The sequence below is a fragment of the Xyrauchen texanus genome, chromosome 4 (assembly GCF_025860055.1).
Source record: "Xyrauchen texanus isolate HMW12.3.18 chromosome 4, RBS_HiC_50CHRs, whole genome shotgun sequence".
NCBI classification, from domain to species: Eukaryota; Metazoa; Chordata; class Actinopteri; order Cypriniformes; family Catostomidae; genus Xyrauchen; species Xyrauchen texanus.
Genome location: NC_068279.1, coordinates 7,060,274 through 7,083,083, shown reverse-complemented (window position 1 = coordinate 7,083,083; position 22,810 = coordinate 7,060,274). Strand labels below are relative to the sequence as shown.

Below are 22,810 nucleotides of genomic sequence, written 5' to 3'. Positions count from 1 at the left end.
CACAGATATTTCTGCCATGAGGTTTTATTTATTTGCTTTTGAGAACATTTTGGGATTACCAGGTCTCAATTCTTTAGTCTCAATTCTTGGTCTTAAAGACACCCACCTGATGGCGATGCCAATCAGAAGATGGGGACGCAACCCATGTTTTTTAGTGGTGTGATAAGATCCAAGAATTTTGGTTGAGGGTTCAGAGTTTTGTGTAAGATGTATTGGGCACTCAGATTTAATTTTGCCCCAGACTCTGTATTTTAGGCAATGGGGTGGTCATTAATATGGGGGATAAGTACATAAATTGGGTCCTAGCCAGTGTTATGATCAGCAGACAGGTCATCCTTAGGGGATGGAAGTCGGCTGGAGCACCTTCATTTCAGGAGTTCACTTCATTTGTTTGATAAAATGTGGGGCATCTATTTGGCATTTTTGGAGGGCTCTCGGGAAGGGGCAGTGGAGAGGGACTTTTAAATGTGTGTTCATTATTATTTTATATATATAAAATATCATATATATATATTTTTTTTTAATCTGCGTGTACTTGGGCTTTGGCCACAGGAATGTTTGCTGGGGGTCAGGGTGGGAAGGGATATAATGGGGTTTACGGGGTTGACTCTGTACATGAATATTTTGCTTTGGTATGCGCCATGCTTGAGGAGAAATGAATAAAAACGTTAATGTGAAAAATATGCTTTTGAGAACACAACTCGCAGGCCTTCGTGAATTCACATAATTTGCCCTTCACAATCCATTAATTCATTCATATTGTTAGTGAGTCTTTAGTGCATTGGGTTCTACCTCATTAACTAATTCATTTCCTAAAATCATCATGGTTGCACTAATACAAGTTATAAGGTTATGTAATGAAATTTCAAGCTTAGGGAAAGTAATATGAAATTAGCACACTGGTGCCTGCAGCTAAATGCCTCAACTCTCACAGGTAAAGTTTGGCAGGGAATGTGTAAATGTGAGCTTGTCTGAATTTATCCAAATCCTCTCAATCAGAGCTTGTATTCAATCAAGACAAAAAAATAAATAATAAATCAATACATATTTCATTGAAAAATCTAGTAGTTCTTTGCTATGATTTGCGATACGAAAGTTCTTTAGAAGCAGTTCTTAATGATTGGATCAAACCGACCGATTAATCAAATGAATAGATGAACTGCTTCAATGCAACAAATTGTCCGAACAAACTATTTGTTAAAATGAATTGAACTTTGATTGAACTCAACTTTGTAATAGATTAAAAATGCTTGGAATTCAAACACAATACTGAACTCACCAGGGTCAAGGACTTTCATATTGTTTTTCACATGGAAGAAGTTGGAGACATTAAATTTGTCTAGATTTGTAGGATCCTGAAATATAAAAGGACAAAACAAAAGGTTATAGGACTATGTTACACAATAGAACAGCTCACAAACCAAGTAGATTAGGGGTGGGCATAATAAGTGTAAAAATGATTTTATAATATTAATATAAAAGTTGGTCAGTAACAATGTGGATAACGATATATTTTGTTGAAAGGTGATTAAAAAAAGACTGATGTCAAACATTTGAAATATTTTGTGTATAAGAACAGTCATGTAAATTGCATTGAAACGACTTGATAAATGTAAATATTTACATAATTAATATTTTAACATTTTCATTACATTTACATGTATGCATTTGGCAGACGCTTTTATACAAAGGGACTTCCAGTGCACTTATTACAGGGACAATCTCCCGGAGCAACCTTGATTAAGTGTCTTGCTCAAGGACACAATGGTGGTGGCTGTGGTGATCGAACCAGCGACCTTCTGATTACCAGTTATGTGCTTTAGTCCACTATGCCACCACCACTCCAGAATACAATTAATATAATTGACAATATCAAGTAAATAAAAAAAATGAAACCTGCTTGGGATATTTTTTTATTAATGTCCATTCCCTACCATGCAGTGGTACAACAATAATTATGACAAACTCTGACAAATTTCTACCAGTTTATCATTTCAATTTATATATCACTAATCCCCAATGCAGACAATATCATTTATAAACCTATAAAATCCTAATAATACTGCACAATTGTAATAAAACTGCTCGTATCATATTTTCCATACAGAAAGAATAGCAAACACACTGTAATAGATTTATTTTGGCACGGTTTAATCAGTTTTGTGGAATTGTTGCTGGCTGGACAGTTTTGGGGGCTTGCCCACTGAAACACACACTCACTGAGGACAGTTCAGGACCTTGTTCCAGTCTCTCTCTCTCTCCCTTTCTCTCCCCTGCTATTTATTTGACCCAATGTAGTATCTGTTACAAATAGGTCAGACAGTGAAACTGTATCCCAGCAGGGCAGGACAGTTTCTGTCTCTCAGCCCTTCTATTTAAAATAAACTCCCACTCAGTCATCTCAAATACTGTCCCTCCCTCTAAAACACCGCCAGCTTTCCCATCAGGCCCCCAAAATAACTGTTGTCTCTATCTATAAAACTCTTTACCCATTAAAGCATGCCACCCAACACCATCCTGTCCTGCCTATCCTCTAGCTCCGATGATAGACACTTCGAAACTCCCACTCTGACCAATACTCTATATCTAATCTCAGCCTAAAATAACTGCAAGTCCTTTTCTCTTTCTCTGAACACCCCTGTAAACACTCTCCCTGACTCAAAATAAACCATCATTCAAGGACATGACAGGGGGACTTTCTTTGTAACAACCCCTTTGCCTCTCAGATAACTAGACAGCATTGGTCAAATGTACACAGCACACCGATTCAGCTTACAGTGTGCTTCACACACGTTTATATTCACATTCACATTTATGCATTTGGAGACACTTTTATCCAAAGCAACCTACACTGCACATAAGCTGCGCATTATTCCCTGGGAATCAACCAATGATCTTGCCATTGCTAACGTCATGCTCAACAAGCTGAGCTACAGGAACGTATATCTAGACTTCTATTGTTTTCATATAAAGCTAATAATAAATAAATCGTATAATTTTAAGAATAGAAAAAAACTAATACATTTGTGAATCTTTTTTTTTTTTCCAATTTAAGACATCCTTGAATGTTCTCAAAGGGATGTAAAATTTAGCTCAGTTCCGAGGATAATTTTGAATCCAAACTATAGTTAAGTACATACACACACACCCACATGCATGCTTATAGTACACTAGATACATCATTCTTATAAAACACTTCTAACTCCTTGCATCTCTGTTTCTCTCTCTAACATACAATTACATTACCTAGAACACAGATGCAAATACACTAGTGTAAAAAGTAAATTTGTTGACAGAAATCTGACCCTTGTTATACAAGTATCTTTCTACCACTCAAAAAAAAGATATACTTTAAACAATCGCCAAATGCAACTAATCCTATCATTTTAGAAGCAGGCTGTGATTGGTTCATAAATCGTTTGGTTCCTTGATCAGTATTTCATTGTTGAGACATGTTTGTTTATGTAATGTATTATTTAAGTTCTGTTGCGGATTCAATGCATTTTAAGCTTCCAATTTATTGCACTAAAGGTGATGTGTATTTTTTTTTTCAATGTTAACACCCTTTCTCCTTACTTTATATACATAGATTATAAAGTAACTATAAAGTTAAAAATTAAAAATGGCTAACTTATATTCATAAATTAGTATCTATAAGTTATAAGTGAGCACCATATATAAGCCATTCGTAAATTAGTAACTATAATGTAAGCCATTTGTATTGTATTGTAATTAGTCACAATAAGTCATTCATAACTTAGTACTATAAATTATCCATTTGTAAATTCGTAACTATAAGTAAGCCATTTGAAAATTAGTAGCTATAAGTTACCCATTTACATTTATGCATTTGGCAGATGCTTTTATCCAAAGCGACTTACATTGCACTTATTACAGGGACAATCCCCAGGAGCAACCTGGAGTTAAGTGCCTTGCTCAAGGACACAATGGTGGTGGCTGTGGGGATCGAACCAGCAATCTTCTGATTAACAGTTATGTGCTTTAGCCTACAACACCACCACCACCACTCCAAACCCATTTGTTAATTAATCACTATTAGCCATTAATCAATCACTAACTAAGTATGCCATTTGTAACTTAGTATTTATAAGCAATTCAATTTACAAATGGCTTACTTAAATAGACAATGAAACTGTAATATCTATAAAGTGTTACAAGTCATCATAGTGTAATTGTAAATTGTGTATAAAAATAAATAAATAGTTAAATAATAAATTGTATTTAGAACCCCTGTGAGCAAGCCAAAGGTTACTGTGGCAAGGAACACAAAACTCCATAAGATGTTGGTTAATGGAGAAAAATAACCTTGGTTGATACCAGGATCACAGTGGGGGCAAGTTCCCCTCTGACTAAACAGCATGAAAATAATGCTAATATTAGTTATTTGTGTGCAGAGCAAGTCATGGTTTAAAATGGCGCCAGTGTTTAAACACAGATTTTGTATGAACTGTAAGATTAATGACTACTGTCTTTGAAGTCTATCCTGGATTCACTGCAGAAGTTCATACAGATGCATTGTCCTTTGTAAGTTGGCTGATGAAGGCTTTTGTTGGCAATTCATTGATAGTCTATGTATTCTATTTCAAGAGCGTAGTCCATCAATAAACAAAGGTGATGCAGGTAGAGATCAATGAGATGCATCTCAGCTCAACCGTCAGGTCATTTCGGTGAGGTTCAGTGGGGTCCATCTTAAGTCCAAGGTTCTGGCAGTAGTATTTGAAGTATCCAATGTCTTACAGTTGGAGCAGGCATCAGTTCATCCTCTGAAGTCAAAAGACTGAAGTGATGTCTGGCTAGCACCAGCTGTAGTTTGTCGTCATTACTCAGTGACACGTAGCAGTGGAGTCCAACACCAAGCAGGAACAGTGCTGGATCTGGCCAGCTCTGAAAACCTTGGGATATGAATCCCGAGGTTGAGACAGGGAATTAAATATAATAATATTAGCCTATATGCCATTGAATTTATTGCAGAGTTATAGATTATGAGATATTTCTGGTTCCAGCAGACCTAACTAAATTGTGAGTTGATGGATAAATTAGGTGTATGACTGGTTAAATAAAGGAGTCTTTAGTCTAGACTAAAACTGAGTGAATGTGTCTGCATCCCAAACAGTGTTAGGGAGACTATTCCATAGTTTTGGAGCCAAATAGGAAAAGGATCTAACTTTTATGGATTTTGATATTCTAGGAACTATTATCAGGCCAGACTTTTGTAATCGTAATAAACGTGATGGAATATAGCACGGTTGAAGGTCACTTAAGTACTGTGGAGCTAGACCATTCAAAGCTTTGTATGTAGTTAACAGGATTTTAAAATGAATACCAAATTTAACAGGTAGCCAATGTAACGATGATAAAAATCTAGTCAGCACTCTGGCAGCTGTATTTGGAACAAATTGAAGTTTATTTATTGAACTTGCAGTACATCCTCCCAGTAATGCTTTACAATAATCTAGTCTTGAGGTCATGAACACATGAATTAGTTTTTCAACATCAGCAACAGAGAGCATGTGTCTGAAATTAGCAATATTTCAGAGATGGAACAATGATATTCAACAAACATCGGAAATTTGATTTTAAAAGGACAGATTGGTATCAAATCTACAGCAAAGAACTTATGTGTTATAAGACGACGTGACAGTACATCCATCAAGAGTCAAATTATATTTTAACGTCTTATTTTTTAGCGTTCCAATAATAAGTACATCTGTTTTGTTGGAATTGAGTAGGAGGACATTTCTGGCCATCCAATCTTTGATTTCATTGATACACTCTTCTAATTTGGATAATTGTGAAATTTCTTTGGGTTTAGAAGAAACATAAAGTTGGGTATCATCAGCATAAATGGAAATGTCTTCAATGATTCCTGATAATATATCCCAGGGGAAGCATATATTAAGAGATAATCAGAGGCCCTAAAACTGATCCCTGTGGCACTCCATAGATAACTTTTGTTTGATTTGACAATTCCTCGTTTACATAAAGTGGTAGCAGTCTAAAAAATAGGACCTGAACCATGCTAATCCAATAATGCCATCATAATCCTCCTGCCTATTCAAGAGAATGTCATGATCTATGGTGTTGAAGGCAGCACTAAGATCTAAAAGCAATAGAAGAGAAATGCAGCTGCAATCAGATGATAAGAGCAAGTAATTTGTAACTCTGATAAGTGCAGTCTCTGTACTGTGATGGGGCCTAAATCCTGACTGAACCTGTTCATACCATTTCTCTTTAGAAATGAACATAGCTGGGAGGACACTGCCTTTTCTAGTATTTTTGACATAAATGGATTATTTGTGGAAATTCGGGAAACAGACACAGTCTCTATATGATATCTAGGTGATACAGTCTCTATATGTTTTAGTTTATGTGACCTGTGTGATGTCTCAAGGTAGCTAGTACACATTTAGATTTACCAGTTTGTCTGCTTCCTGACCTGGGCCCCAGTTAGCCAAATACTATCACTATTAAGACTATGAGCCAAATTACTAAATAGATCGTCACCTTCCCTGGAGGGATGGAGTCCGTCTCTCTTTAGCAGGTCAGGTCTACCCCAAAAACTCTTTCAACTGTCTATAAATCCTATGCTATTCTCCGGACACAACTCAGACATCCAGCCATTCAGTGACACTAATCTACTATAAACCTCATCACCACGATGAGCAGGGAGGGGGCCAGAGCATATTACAGTGTCTGGCATACTTTTGCAAGTTCACACACCTCTTTAACATTATTTTTAGAGCTCCCCATTTGATCTGATGTCAGACGCCCGAGCCCCCTAAATGCATTTAACAATAGTGGCTGGAGTCTCTAATTCCATGTTCCTTACAATAGAATCACCTATTAAAAAGGCTTTTTAAACATAATTCTCAGTCGGTGCATCACTGAGTGGGGAGAATTGATTGGAAACTCATTAAACTTCTCCGTCAGCCTGACTAATTCCTTTATCACATTTAAATTCCTCACAGCTGATGGTAGAAGCTATAGTAAACATATGGCATGCAATGCAGGAAGATATAGCATGAGTGGATGCCATGACTTACCGCAGTTGTTTGTTGTTGTTTTTATGGTTGTTCTTGAGCAGCGAGGATTTGTGGTCTGGTGTGGTTCCTGATCAGCAGATGTTTGAGATTGATTCAATAATTCATGTAAAACCCGGAGGTGAAAAAGAATGCACGCAGTCGAGACGCGAGATGTAGACAAGTAAAAAAAGGGTGGGGTGTGCGCGGTGAAATACACGCAGTCCAAACAATAGAAAAGAGAAAAAAAACAAACAAGCACGTGGTAAAATGGCAAAGGATATATGAACGTATGCCATCCCAGGATGGCACGGATGAACATATAAGAATAAGCAATGCTAAGCAGGCTAGAAAGCTACAAACACAGACTAGTGCAGTGTCCTGGCAGCAACCGGAGTTTAGTTTGTAACTTAGTAACTATAAGTAAGCCATTCATAACTTAACTATAACTTAGTATCTATAAGCCATTCAACGTACGAATGGCTCACTTATAGTCTATACGTGATACAATATACATTTGTAATAAGCCATTTGTAAATTAGTCACTAGGAGTCATTCGTAGTTTAGTATCTGTAAGCCATTCACAAGTTAGTAACTAAATAAGCCATTCGTAAGTTAGTAACTATATGTAAGCCATTTGTAAATAAGTCACTTATTAGCAATTTCTTCCACCAAAACACAGACTTTTGAAAACACTTTCTAGTACCGTGTACTTTGGAAACTGATAAGGTTAGGAAACTGTACACCGATTTACTCTCTAAACTCTCTACTTCCTCGTGGTGGCGCAGTTACTCGCCTCAATCCGGGTATTGGAGGACGGATCCAGAGGTAGTAGTCAGTGTCTTTGCTCACTGAGCTACCCAGGCCCCCTCTAAGCTGAGTTTTCAAATGAAAATGTAAGTGTCGACGTGGCCTTAGACAAGATGATTTAGGTCTGCAGTGAAATAGTACTTTAAATGTTTGTGATGACTATACTGTATAAACGTATACATTAACTGCTAAAAAAAACTGAGCAGATAATTTTGATGTATTATTGTGGCCTGTGAATTATTCCCTCTCAGGGGAGTCTAAGGAACTGTCATTCAAAAAGCACTTTAAACTGACCCCGGATCAGCCTGACTGTCTCTCTCAACAGCTGTAATCACTCCATTGCATGTGAACCGGCTATATAGTCAACATGACATTCCACAACACACTAATCATACAGAAAGCACAGTATGTTCAGTCATATCACACGTGAACATGCAGGCACACACATGTACAGTGTTTAAGGGATAATACTGTCCAAATACTTGGGAGTCACTGTATAAACATAGGCTGTGTCTCAAAACATAGTTAGCTGCATACTTGGACTTCTTTTATAATCAAATGTTTGAATGTGCCTATGATGCCCAAAAATGCTGTCGAGATATGTTTTGAGGTGCAGCCATTAATATGCAATAATATCCCGTTATATTTACACATTAGCATATCACTCTCTCCCCTCTTTTATAAACACACACACACACACTTTGCATTCATCACCTGTACTGTGATGAGATCCTGGCGTGTGAAGGGCTCATCCGTCAACAAATCTTTATAACACTTTGTCTTTATGTTCAGCTGATCCACTGCCTAGACAAAAACACACGTGTACAGGATAATGACTGTTCATGTACTAGTTAGTATGGTTTAAAAGAGCTCAAAGTTAATGCGTTAATTATCAATTGTGGTTGTCAATTATACACTGATAAAATTACATTTACAGTAAAATACTGGCAACGGTAGTTGAAAGAAATTTACTGTTAAAAATACGGTGACCATTTTTCAGGCTCTATGGGATGTAAATTTGATGCCTTTATATTTTTACGTTTAACTATCTTTTGTATTATTAACTGATTTATACTTAATATTCTAACCTTCTGGAACTCTAAAAGTCTGATTTTCACTTTAAAATGTATTGTTAAATCACAGTAGTAACTACAAAAAGCCACACAATGATTTAAAGTTCATCAAGAGTGGTCCTTCCAGGAGCAATAATTACTACACATGTAGTAGTAGTTTTGCAGTGTTATCAAAACACAAAACACCATCATTGTAACACATGCGACACTAAAATGATGCAATAAACATTAAAGGGGTCATGACATAATTTTTATATGTTCCTTGAGATTTACTTATAACAGAAGTAAAGTCATATATTTGTAAAACGTGATAATTTTCCACCCTCATTCTGACCCTATGTCAGAAAAGCACTGTTTTGGTGTCGCTTCTCTTGTAAGAATTGACAGTAAATGACCACTGTTATAATTGTCTCTGCTCTTGGCTGACCTGCTCTCTTCTTGCCAGCTCAAATCTCACCACTTCTGGGCAGAGCAACAGAAGCAATAAGGTAAAGTGGGTGTTGATGTGTTGTTGTGGAGGCAGTCAGATGCAAATGTCTACCACAGTGTGACATCGCAATGTGGAGGAAGTAGAGAATGACTTCTGGGAATGCCTGATTATTGTTTTTCACCATAATTTTAACAATAGTTTACACTAAAAAGTATTCCTTCATTCCCTTGTTAAACATAATATACAGTAAAATTAGGGGGGTCTGAAATTGTCATCGTAGGTGCATGTCCACTTTGAGAGACATAATCTAAAAAAGAAAATCCAGAAATCACAATGTATGATTTTTTAAATATTTATTGGTATGATACAGCTGCAAATAAGTATTTGAACACCTGAGAAAATCAATGTTAATATTGCAATTACAGAGGTCAAACGTTTCCTGTAGTTTTTCACCAGGTTTGCACACACTGCAGGAGGGATTTTGGCCCACTCCTCCACACAGATCTTCTCTAGATCAGTCAGGTTTCTGGGCTGTCGCTGAGAAACACGGAGTTTGAGCTCCCTCCAAAGATTCTCTATTGGGTTTAGGTCTGGAGACTGGCTAGGCCATGCCAGAACCTTGATATGCTTCTTACAGAGCCACTCCTTGGTTATCCTGGCTGTGTGCTTGGGTCATTGTCATGTTGGAAGACCCAGCCTCGACCCATCTTCAATGCTCTAACTGAGGGAAGGAGGTTGTTCCCCAAAATCTAGCAATACATGGCCCCGGTCATCCTCTCCTTAATACAGTGCAGTCACCCTGTCCCATGTGCAGAAAAACACCCCCAAAGCATGATGCTACCACCCCCATGCTTCACAGTAGGGATGGTGTTCTTGGGATGGTACTCATCATTCTTGTTCCTCCAAACACGGTTAGTGGAATTATGACCAAAAAGTTCTATTTTGGTCTCATCTGACCACATGACTTTCTCCCATGACTCCTCTGGATCATCCAAATGGTCATTGGCAAACTTAAGACGGGCCTTGACATGTGCTGGTTTACGCAGGGGAACCTTCCGTGCCATGCATGATTTCAAACCATGACGTCTTGGTGTAATACCAACAGTAACCTTGGAAACGGTGGTCCCAGCTCTTTTCAGGTCATTGAACAGCTCCTCCCGTGTAGTTCTGGGCTGATTTCTCACCTTTCTTAGGTTCATTGAGACCCCACAAGGTGAGATCTTGCATGGAGCCCCAGTCTGAGGGAGATTGACAGTCATGTTTAGCTTCTTCCATTTTCTAATGATTGCTCCAACAGTGGACCTTTTTTCACCAAGCTGCTTGGCAATTTCCCCGTAGCCCTTTCCAGCCTTGTGGAGGTGTACAATTTTGTCTCTAGTGTCTTTGGACAGCTCTTTGGTCTTGGCCATGTTAGTAGTTGGATTCTTACTGATTGTATGGGGTGGACAGGTCTCTTTATGCAGCTAACAACCTCAAACAGGTGCATCTAATTTAGGATAATAAATGGAGTGGAGGTGGACATTTTAAAGGCAGACTAACAGGTCTTTGAGGGTCAGAATTCTAGCTGATAGACAGGTGTTCAAATACTTATTTGCAGCTGTATCATACAAATAAATAGTTAAAAAATCATACATTGTGATTTCTGGATTTTTTTTTAGATTATGTCTCTCACAGTGGACATGCACCTACGATGACAATTTCAGACCCCTCCATGATTTCCAAGTGGGAGAACTTGCAAAATAGCAGGGTGTTCAAATATATATATATATATACACACACTCACCTAAAGGATTATTAGGAACACCTGTTCAATTTCTCATTAATGCAATTATCTAATCAACCAATCACATGGCAGTTGCTTCAATGCATTTAGGGGTGTGGTCCTGGTCAAGACAATTTCCTGAACTCCAAACTGAATGTCAGAATGGGAAAGGTGATTTAAGCAATTTTGAGCGTGGCATGGTTGTTGGTGCCAGACGGGCCAGTCTGAGTATTTCACAATCTGCTCAGTTACTGGGATTTTCACGCACAATCATTTCTAGGGTTTACAAAGAATGGTGTGAAAAGGGAAAAACATCCAGTATGCGGCAGTCCTGTGGGCGAAAATGCTTTGTTGATGCTACAGGTCAGAGGAGAATGGGCCGACTGATTCAAGCTGATAGAAGAGCAACTTTGCCTGAAATAACCACTCGTTACAACCAAGGTATGCAGCAAAGGATTTGTGAAGCCACAACACGCACAACCTTGAGGCGGATGGGCTACAACAGCAGAAGACCCCACCGGGTATCACTCATCTCCACTACAAATAGGAAAAAGAGGCTACAATTTGCAAGAGCTCACCAAAATTGGACAGTTGAAGATTGGAAAAATGTTGCCTGGTCTGATGAGTCTCGATTTCTGTTGAGACATTCAGATGGTAGAGTCAGAATTTGGCGTAAACAGAATGAGAACATGGATCCATCATGCCTTGTTACCACTGTGCAGGCTGGAGGTGGTGGTGTAATGGTGTGGGGGATGTTTTCTTGGCACACTTTAGGCCCCTTAGTGCCAATTGGGCATCGTTTAAATGCCACGGTCTACCTGAGCATTGTTTCTGACCATGTCCATCCCTTTATGGCCACCATGTACCCATCCTCTGATGGCTACTTCCAGCAGGATAATGCACCATGTCACAAAGCTCGAATCATTTCAAATTGGTTTCTTGAACATGACAATGAGTTCACTGTACTAAAATGGCCCCCACAGTCACCAGATCTCAACCCAATAGAGCATCTTTGGGATGTGGTGGAACAGGAGCTTCGTGCCCTGGATGTGCATCCCACAAATCTCCATCAGCTGCAAGATGCTATCCTATCAATATGGGCCAACATTTCTAAAGAATGCTTTCAGCACCTTGTTGAATCAATGCCACGTAGAATTAAGGGAGTTCTGAAGGCGAAAGGGGGTCAAACACAGTATTAGTATGGTGTTCCTAATAATCCTTTAGGTGAGTGTATATATATATATATATTATTTTTTTTTCTGTATATGTTACAGTTCTCAAGTAAATACTCCGTATTTTTCCCCTATTAAAAAGGTTTACTCCTAAAGAAATGTATTATATTTCTGAAACATATGCATAAAATAATGGCCACTCACATGAGATGAGGACTCCGGTCATATCAGTAACCTTTTAAAAGCAGTTTTATTTTACATGGGGCAGGGGCGCCCACATGGGGGCTGCCATTTTAGAATCACATGACCAGCTGATTACTACTTGCTTAATCTCAGTAACCATATTATTATTGGACACTTTCCCTCTTGGACTAAATTAATCATGACTGATTGTGAATAGTGAATTTCTACAACGGCATCTGAAAGTAAAAACTAATGATTTTTAATGATGTTAGGGGTCCTCCTGTGAGAAAACTGGATTTTACAATTAAATTGTTTGATGTACTGTACTATATAGACAGTCTAACTTTCAAAATGTTCTTCCCAGACCATGTAGAGACACTAAATGGCAAATACAGACAACTCAGAAATCATTTGATTTGCCAACCACATTAATGGCCACATCAACATGAACGCATCGTTGTTTAATTCTTTTTTCATTTTACAGGTTGTGCGCAGATAGGGTGAAATGTCAATTTTCATTTTTTGAGTTAAAGGTACAGTAACAAAAACAAGTTGTTAAATTCTAAGGATCAGACAGAGGGTGGAAAAGTATCATGAATTATACATTTAACAACAGTATGTTTGACGCAAGAAACCTTGACTAACATTATAAGGGGACTATGGGGGGTGATGCATTATAAGTCTAACATTTGACCATTTGAAGTTTAGCACAGGTAACTTGGCATATATGTGCAAACATTCAAGGAGGCCCTTGAAAACATGTACAATGTGGTGTGTTTTACCTCATATGAGAAAACATTGCCTGTGACTTTGTTGGCAACAATGTGGGAGTTATTTGTGAACACGGTGTACAGCACAGGACAGTGGTACTTCCCTAAAAAGAAAGAGACAGTGAAAACAAAGTGCAGATCACTTCAATCCATTATCCGTTTTCATTGACACATATTGCTGTTGACGCAGGCCAGGTAAGAGGATCAACAGTATGCGCATGCACACGCACACACACAAACTTATTTACCTTCACTGTTTTTGCTAATGTTAAGCTTGATGAGGGATTTGGCTTCAAGCTTCTAAAAAGAGAGAGAGAATCAGGAAGTTATTAGTGAATGTGCTTGAGCTCAGACACACCTACATTTTCAATTACAATGTAATTACACTGTGAATGTCTAATTACTCCAAATTATTTAATATGAATTGGCTAATTCATACAGGACCTGTCTGGGCATGTGATGAATGCTACACTAACTGAGTATCATTCATTTTAAACGTCATCAAGCACACCTAATATACTCTATGAGGATAGTATGGTTTCAAAGAAATGAAAAGGTAAATTCCTATGTCTAATGATGTGTTATTGAGATAACAGCAGAGGAAAGTTGTTTAATATATTACCGGTAGTTAAAGTGCTGTTATAGTGCTTGGTGATTAGGTTTTTAACATATAATGGGTTCCCACTCTTTTAGGCCAAGTAAAGGAATAGTTCACCCCAAAAATGTTATTCTTTCATCATTTACTGTCCCTCATGCCATCCCAGATGTGCATGTCTTTCTCTCTAACACAAACTGTGATTTTTATAAGTATATTTCAGCTCTATAGGTACATACAATGCAAGCGCATGGGTACCAAAGTGTTTACACTACAAAAGGCACATAAAGGGAACATAAAAGTAATCCATACGACTAGTGTTTTAATCCATATCTTAAGTGATATGACAATATTGAAGTCCTTTTTTGCTAGCAATTTTTAAAGAATGTGAATCATCAAAAACACAAGGAGAAGAATGTGAAAGTTAAAGTGGAGATGGACTGAGAAGGGAGAATTTATAGTAAAAAGGACTTAAATATTGTATAAATCCTTTTTCTCACCTACACCTGTCATATAGCTTCCGAAGACATTGGTTTAACCACTGGAGTCTTATGGATTACTTTTATGCTGATTTACTTTGGAGCTTCAAAAATTAAGGACCCATTCACTTGCATTGCATGGGCCAGAAGAGCTGAGAAACTAAAAAAAAATTAAAACATGTATTTGAGTTTAGCAGATGAAAGAAAGTCATACACATATGGGATGGCATAAGGGTGATGAGTAAATGATGAGACTTTTCATTTGGTGAACTATTACTTTAATTTCCATAACTTTTCTGGTCATTTTTAAAATCACTTTATAGAGATTGCACTATAGAGCAATTTCTAGCCTTTTAAGCATTTTAGAGATAAGCCCAACTAGAAGAGAAATTGCAAACACACACACACACACACACACACACACACACACACACACACACACACACACACACACACACACACACACACACACACACACACACACACAATAACCCAAATAAACACATATTGGTAGAGCAGAGCACAAGAGAGCACACGTGGTCTGCATGGATCTCAGGAACAATCACTCAAACACACTCGTCAACATCCTACTCACAGTCCTCCTTTCCATCCAGCAGGACAAATTTATCATGCATATTTCAGACAACATACTCACATGTCATGAGGCATGCCAAGACATGAACTCACTCTGATGCAGAACTACAAAGATTAATGGATGAATAACAGATGATAGCCATGTGTTTAAAAAGATACAGAATCAAACTGATGATTCTAAACTTCATTTTCACAGACACTGATTCTAAATATGAACTCATAAGTAATATAAAGGGAGTACATGTAAAAGAACAACCAACTGCACAGATGCACAAAATGCAAAGCAGTAACATGTTCTATCGGGTCGGAGGTAAAACCATACCTTTTACTATATAAACAAAGCAAAATTATCTAATGTAAACGTAACAGAAAATAAGCAAGCAGCTACTCCTATTCACAACAAATTCCGAGTTAAGCTCAATCAGCAGCATTTGTGGCATAATGCTGATAACCACAAAAAATGTTTACTATTTTGACTTGTCCCTCCTTTTCCTAAAATAAAAAAAGCAAACATTTCCAGAGAGGCACTTACAATGGAGTGAATGTGGATGGCACATAAATGTTAAAATACACTCTTTAGAAAGTACTGCCACAAGACGTAAACATTATGCCTTAACATGATTTTAGTATGATAAAATCGCTTACTAATATTTTGTGTAGTGCATCTAAATTTAAGCAAGTTTGTTGCCATGACAATGTAAAGCCATTAAACCCTAAAGAGCCCATAAAAATTACAATTTAAACAACATTACTACTAAACTACTGTACTACACAAGTTTTAACAGAAGAATTAATGTACAGTTGAAGACAGTATTTTACATACACCTTAGCCAAATATATTTAAACTCAGTTTTTCACAATTCCTAACATTTAATCGTAGAAAACATTCCCTGTCTTAGGTCAGTTAGGATCACTACTTTATTTTAAGAATGTGAAATGTCAGAATAATAGTAGCGAGGATTATTTGTTTAAGCTTTTATTTCTTTCATCACATTCCCAGTGGGTCAGAAGTTTACATATACGTATGTGGTTAGTATTTGGTAGCATTGCCTTTTACAATTTAGCAATTTACTTTTAGGGTAGCCTTCCACAAACTTCTCACAATAAGTTGCTGGAATTTTGGCCCATTCCTCCAGACAGAACTTGTGTAACCGAGTGAGGTTTGTAGGCCTCCTTGCTCGCACACGCTTTTTCAGTTCATCTCTAAGAGACGGAATGTGTCTCCTTCCTGAGCGGTAGATGGCTGAATGGTCCCATGGTGTTTATACTTGCATACTATTATTTATAGAGATGAACGTGGTACCTTCAGGCATTTGGAAATTGCTCCCAAGGAAGAACCAGACAATTATTTTTCTGAGATCTTGGCTGATTTCTTTTGATTTTTCCTTTATGTCAAGATAAGAGGTACAGAGTTTGAAGGTAGGCCTTAAAATAAATCCACAGGTACACCTCCAATTCAATACACCTCTTATCAGAAGCTAATTAAAGGTTTCACATCATTTTCTGGAATTTTCCATGCTGCTTAAAGGCACAGTTAAATTAGTGTATATAAACTTCTGACCAAGTGGAATTATGGTCAGTTCAAATTGAAACAATATGTCTGTAAACAATTGTTGGAAAACGTACTTGTGTCATGCACAAAGCAGATGTTCTAAATGACTTGCCAAACTTGTCGTTTGCTAATACGAAAACTTTGGAGTGGTTAAAAAAATTAAACCCTCCAACAATTGGCCCCATTCACTTCCATTGTAAATGCCTCCCTGTAACCTCAAGTTAAGCTTTTTTTTTTTTTAAGAAAAGAAACTCATTTTTGAGGTAACCAACATTATGCTACAAATGCCATTATGCTACAAAAAAACTCTTATTGAACCCAGAATATTCCTTTAATCTGTTTATAAGGTTAAACCAGTTATAGACACCTATTAAAACACCTTTGTGATGACACAATAATTATAAAGAGTTATATGATAATAATTTCTGCCCAAATTGTGAAGACACAACAGTTTAGTTTGAAGTGTTCACATTGAACACCATGTACCAAATAACCATAATAAAACAGATTGTTCGACTCTAAATTCTGATTCCATGGTCAATGCGGGTGTAAAATTACTCCAAAATCACACCTGTGATTGCACATTTATATTAATGCATCTGCATTGCTAGGCAACCACAAACAGATAACAGATGAAGAATTGTTATTCCAATATATTGGTGTCTTTTATCAATGCTGCTCCCGACGTTTTATAAAAAAAATATACATATATTATTAAATAAAGCTTATTGCTTTATTTAATAACGCCTTATTAAACTTGATATGAACATGTAGTGTAAACTGCAAATGAAAAATACTTAACACTAGTAAGCAAATACAGGACATCCTACCTCACACCCCAAGAAATAACCAGTCTATAAACAGTCACACAACTCTTGCTGATGCTAGTGTAAACTGATTATGCATGCAGCACACACACTCAAAGATCCTATAATTCATATTCAGCGGTGTGTGTCCAGTGAACTGATAATACAGCAATTTATACCCTCATCCAGCTCTGGCATACACAACATTCCTAGGCACTATCTGCAGGCAAAACTTCAAAATCAATGGAATTGTAAAATATCTTCATATAGCTTCAATAATGACTTCTAGATTAGAGAATACAGTATTTTCCCTCTAAAGCAACAAGTAAATGCCTTTTTGCAGCTTGACTACTCTCAATAACATAGAAATTTAACTCAAAACAGTTTATCAAAGATACAATAACACGATGATGATGAAATGCAAGCTAGATTTTAGGTTATTCTCATTTACTTTTTTCGCAGCAATACTTTGACAAAGAAATGTCCCATCCACCACAAAATCAAAAGAAAGAAGAAATTATTATATTCTGCATAATGGAAATGATGCCTACTGTTAGGTACGTTACGATATTTTGCATTGTGACAATTAAGCACAACAAATACTACCATCTATGTATACTTCCAATTGTACTTTAAATATGTTATTTACATAATATATTATTTAGTAATATTACATTTTCTTGCAATACAGTAGGTTACTGATAATTGGGAAACATGGTTGCCAAATTGTATAATAATGTCACATCACAATGCAAATAATCTTTGGTCCTAAAAATAGCCTTTTTTTGGAGCCGAGTGACTTTTTAAAAAAAAATTCTTGCATCCCATAATAACATAAGATTGTTTGATTGAAAGTTTCTTCTAAAATTCAGCGCAATGCTCTTCGCAGCATAAGTGCAACCAGAGATTCTGGTTTGTAGCTTTGGATGTCTCTAGTACACAGATGACATCGGAGTTGATGATGTTGTGATTTGTTTGGCATCACACAATGTTTGCCTTTCTTGGAGTTGCTGGCATACTCCTCAAGTGGAGTCTGACGACCTCTAATGGCTAAAAGGAATCTTCCAGGTTCAATCTCAATGGAGTGGTAGTGGTGTAGTGGTCTAAGCACATAACTGGTAATCAGAAGGATGCTGGTTTGAGCCCCACAGCCACCACCATTGTGTCCTTGAGCAAGGCACTTAATTCCAGGTTGCTCCGGGGGATTGTCACTGTAATAAGGGCTCTGTAAGTGGCTTTGGATAAAAGCGTCTGCCAAATGCATAAATGTAAATGTAAGTTTGGCTGCTTTTGGCTGTCCATATTTATTAGCTTTAAGGCCATCTATATTGTAGTGTAATTTTAAACATTGACAAAATTCATTTTCAGAAGATATACACATTTAAAATCTGCAGTCTCACTCTACCAGCAAAAAAGACCCCCCAAAAAATGTATGACTGACAATGACCTGCAGTTAATGAACGACCCCACCCCCTCAATCTCATTAGGCTTTGTCCTAACTTGTGCACAATCCATGCTGTAGTGTCGTTCCAAACAGATTTTCCAATCCACCTTTTTCCTGGTGGTCTTACTGGGGAAATTTATTTGGGTGGAACATCCGCCAGAAGTCTTTCCCTACCTCTGGCTGCAGTCATTTTTAGACTCTGTTTACAGCAGGTAATAAGACGCATTTCACATGATCCGATCGCAAATGGTCAGTGCTGAAAATAGTTGTTAACGGGGAGCAAAATGTTTTATGATTGGATCACAAACACACATACAGAGGTAGTCAAAGTCAAAAACCACATTGCATTTGAAGTTTAAAACACTGCCCTGAACGGCAGCGTAGCACCACCTCTCACCAGTCGATCACCCGCCAAACAAAAGTTTAAACTTACGTGAGGATTTAAAAGGAAATAACCCTCCGATCAGAAAACTTGAAAAAGCGATAACATACCCAAGGATGAGAACTTCACGGCTCTACCTCAATGTGTCTGTCTGATTTGAACATGCAGAGTGGCAGGATGACAATCACACACATCTGAAGCTGAACTAGCACAGGAACTCCACTAAAACAACCGTTCATTTTGCTAGAAATGTTGCATTTGTGCTTAGATGAAATCTCAAATGCATCTGGGAGAAAAAGCATGCCAGTTTTGTTCGTGCTTTCTTTGTCTTTCTTTGTCTTTTGTCTTACAGTTTCTTATTGTTCAGTAACACACTGATATATTGATTGATGTATGTCCTCACGAAATCATACACGCTCTCTTCAAAATACCAACACTACAACGAAAGAATGAATGGACGTACACTGCAATAACACCTGTGTTAACTTGACAATGAATGTAACACACATATATTTCACCAAGCATCACAGGACGTAGGAAAAAGTTGGATAAGCATCACTTAAAAATGTATCAACTTTCAGCCATCTGAAGCCCTCACAGTGGAGGCTAATTGTGTTTGAAGGTAATAGGACATAGGGATGATCACTGCTGAATGGGACGCACCAACACTGGAGTTAGATGCAAGGAAACTCGAGGTTTCTTGGGATGTAAAATGCAAGTGAGTGTTCTTACTCTTTATGATTAATGTATCATGATTTAAAACATGGATATATTTCAATGTTTTACTCGCTTGTTCCTTATTCATCTGCATTGACGAGCACAAAATCTCAAGGCTCATTGTTAGCAAATATGCAATGCACTACGTTTGTAGGCTGGTTTTATAAAAACAGATCCATGTAGTCCTCAAATCAGTGGAAAATTGGTTAGACTTCTGCAGATTGCTTCCCCGGCAGAACACCGGCACTCTCTGGCATTGGGAAGTAGCACAGTGTGTGTGTGTTGCTTTGCCGGGCGCTGCGATGTAAACTAAAGCCTACGAGGCTTTTTTCAAAATAACGGTTATATTAAGGCACTTACAATGGAAATGAATGGGACCAGTCCACAGATGCAAACATTGATTTTTGTGTAAAGAAACATGTTTAATAGTGGCTTTACTTTTAAAACAGTGGGTATTGTAGCATTTATGAACTGGCCCTATTAATTTCCATTAGAAGAGCCTTACAGTAACTGCTTTTTTGTTGTTAAATGTTGAGCTTAACATGTATTGAACCCCAAACATTCCTTTAATTCATGCTTTGTGGTTGGATTATGAGAGACATAGAGCTTGAAAACTTGTGTGTGACATTTTTTCAATGTTAAAAATCTTTCTTGATTCCCACTTTAATATGCAGTCAACTATAAGTATGCCCTAGGTAGGTTGATTTCATCTAAACATTTACCACTGTGGCATTCTGTTTATTTAAGAAGCTAGTCCAGCACAGCTACATTGGCACAGTCAACAGTGAGTTTGGGGCAGGACTATCTTTTTTTTTTTTTACAACCAAAGGAAGGGCGGATTCTGGAATCTGTTTGAAAACAGTGATAATTATTTCAATTATGTTTGGGTGGCACTAGTGGTGCAGAAATTACACACTGCAGCTTTAACCTCAAATTTTACAAAGTCTAGTCGTCACTGTCAATAGGAATGAAATACCTCTCCAGTTACTGGGTTGGTACCAAACTTCTTAATCCAAGGCACTATACTCCTAAAGAAAGAAGAGAGTTCATTGTTTTTCTGGTATCTTTTCGGCCATGTCATATAAAACAATAATGAACACCAGCTACTATAACATTCACCATCATACTGTGATAAACAAAACAACAAATAAAAGTTATTTTGAAACAATTTTGTTATATGCTGCACTGGCTGTAATACATTGATACTGGTAAATTACATATACTCACATTAGGTCAAAGATCACCCCATCCTCTGTGCACATAGGATACTCGAAGGGCTGAAGTGACAAACTATGAAAGGAATAAAAGTCTATAATAATCAATACAGTTCACAGATCAGTATGGTTAAGAAAGCAGGGTCTATAATACAGATAAGTTTTATTTCAAACATTAAAGAAGTACAAGGAAGAATGTCAAAACTCACCCGCAATGATCAAAGGGCAGTCGTCTGAAATTGGATTGAGGGATTTCTATAAGCAAGATGGATAGGGCAAGAGATAAATAGACAAACTGTATTTTTCAGGTGCTCAAAGAGAAGAATTATCAATTGTAAAGTGCACAAAACATAAGACTATTCATACAAAGGGCAATCATTCAATAAAGTGCAAGACAGAACTGGAGATATAGACATTTGAGAAAATTGGAATAAGTGCTGATTATACTGTACATGAATAATAGATTATTTGTGGGGGTCACTGTGGTTTAGTGCATCTAATCCAATGCAAGTACCTGATTTCTTCCCTCCATAAAACTGAGTGTATTCTGCACAAGTGATGTACCTGCAACAGACAGAAATATATATTAAAGAAAATCAGATTGACATTAAATAGGTTTTATTGGCAAGGGTAAGATTGCTTCATCGCAGAATTAGACTTGACAGATGTATTTGAGATGAATAAGAAATAAACAAACATAATTCTACACGTAATTAAATCCAAGTAAATACATACAAAACATGATACTACAGGTTGCAATAAGTTTCAAAGACGCAACAGAGCTTGCGTACAGATTAAAGACAAATCTACTATAAACATCTAATAGTAATAGTAAAAACACGATATCTTCGGAATAAAGAGACACATTTGACTCTAAATTTGAGTCAGTAAACATAATATTAATGCTCAAATATTGGTTACTAAAAACATATATATTAATCACGTGATATTAAGTTTTCAACATACATCTTATCCTTTTGATGCTGCCGTTTCCCCATTTTTGTGGACGATAAGGTAGTAATAAAATAAACAGAAAAGTTTATAAATGTATTAAACAAGCACACAACGACTGCGACGTTTAAACCACACTTCCGGTCCGTGTCCGGTACAACAGCGAAATGTGTCCGGTGTGGAACGTCGGGAACGTTTTTTTGTCCTCTTCGCATTCGTCTTGAAGTTTATAGTAAAACAATGCAAAAATGAAAGCAAGATCTGTCTATCTATCTTAGGGTGACATATCCTGGGGGTGGCACTTATGTGTTAGTTGCACTTATGTGTTTGGGGGGGCACTTATGTGTTAGTTGCACTTATGTGTTGGGGGCACTTATGTGTTAGTTGCACTTATGTGTTAGTTGTTAATAAAGGTGCAAGTGATTTAGAAGCACACATGAGCTCTGCGATGCATAAAGGGTCAACAAAAGGTGAAAGTTCAGCAGGTAAATTAACGGACTACTTTTTGCAACCAGGTAAAATTGTTTTCACATTGCTTCATTTTCCATGGCCATTTAAAATAATAGTAATAGTAAATGAAGGTACACTCATGGCATCAAATATTTTATTTTAGTTCATGGACATTCAAAAGAATGTTGGTAATGTTTATTTATTTATATTTATGTTATGAAAGATGTTCTTTTTCACTGTATTCGACAACTAGCTAGTTTTAAAGGTAGCAACAGCGATAGCAGTATTGTTTGTTCATGCGACTTTCGAACTGTAAAAAGAAATGGCTGTGTGCAAAACCACGCAGTGGTCAATAAACAAGGTGCAGACGTTCCTCTTGTTAGTAT

General features: G+C 37.2%; 1 protein-coding gene across 2 annotated transcripts in view; it reads right to left on the bottom strand.

Annotated features, from left to right (window-relative positions):
- The window catches only part of LOC127637025 (RING-type E3 ubiquitin-protein ligase PPIL2-like), a 101,074-nt gene extending 78,950 nt beyond the window's left edge, over nucleotides 1-22,124 (bottom strand). For both annotated transcript variants that reach the window (XM_052117870.1, XM_052117878.1), the window contains exons 1-9: nucleotides 21,990-22,124; nucleotides 21,538-21,587; nucleotides 21,233-21,278; nucleotides 21,037-21,099; nucleotides 20,786-20,837; nucleotides 13,489-13,540; nucleotides 13,253-13,344; nucleotides 8,565-8,654; nucleotides 1,280-1,355 (exon numbers count right to left, since the gene is read on the bottom strand). In XM_052117870.1, coding sequence (XP_051973830.1) covers nucleotides 1,280-1,355; nucleotides 8,565-8,654; nucleotides 13,253-13,344; nucleotides 13,489-13,540; nucleotides 20,786-20,837; nucleotides 21,037-21,099; nucleotides 21,233-21,278; nucleotides 21,538-21,587; nucleotides 21,990-22,021 — 553 coding nt within the window. In that variant the 5' untranslated portion in view covers nucleotides 22,022-22,124. The remainder of the gene's footprint in view (nucleotides 1-1,279; nucleotides 1,356-8,564; nucleotides 8,655-13,252; nucleotides 13,345-13,488; nucleotides 13,541-20,785; nucleotides 20,838-21,036; nucleotides 21,100-21,232; nucleotides 21,279-21,537; nucleotides 21,588-21,989) is intronic.
- Between the last annotated feature and the right edge of the window lie 686 nt (nucleotides 22,125-22,810).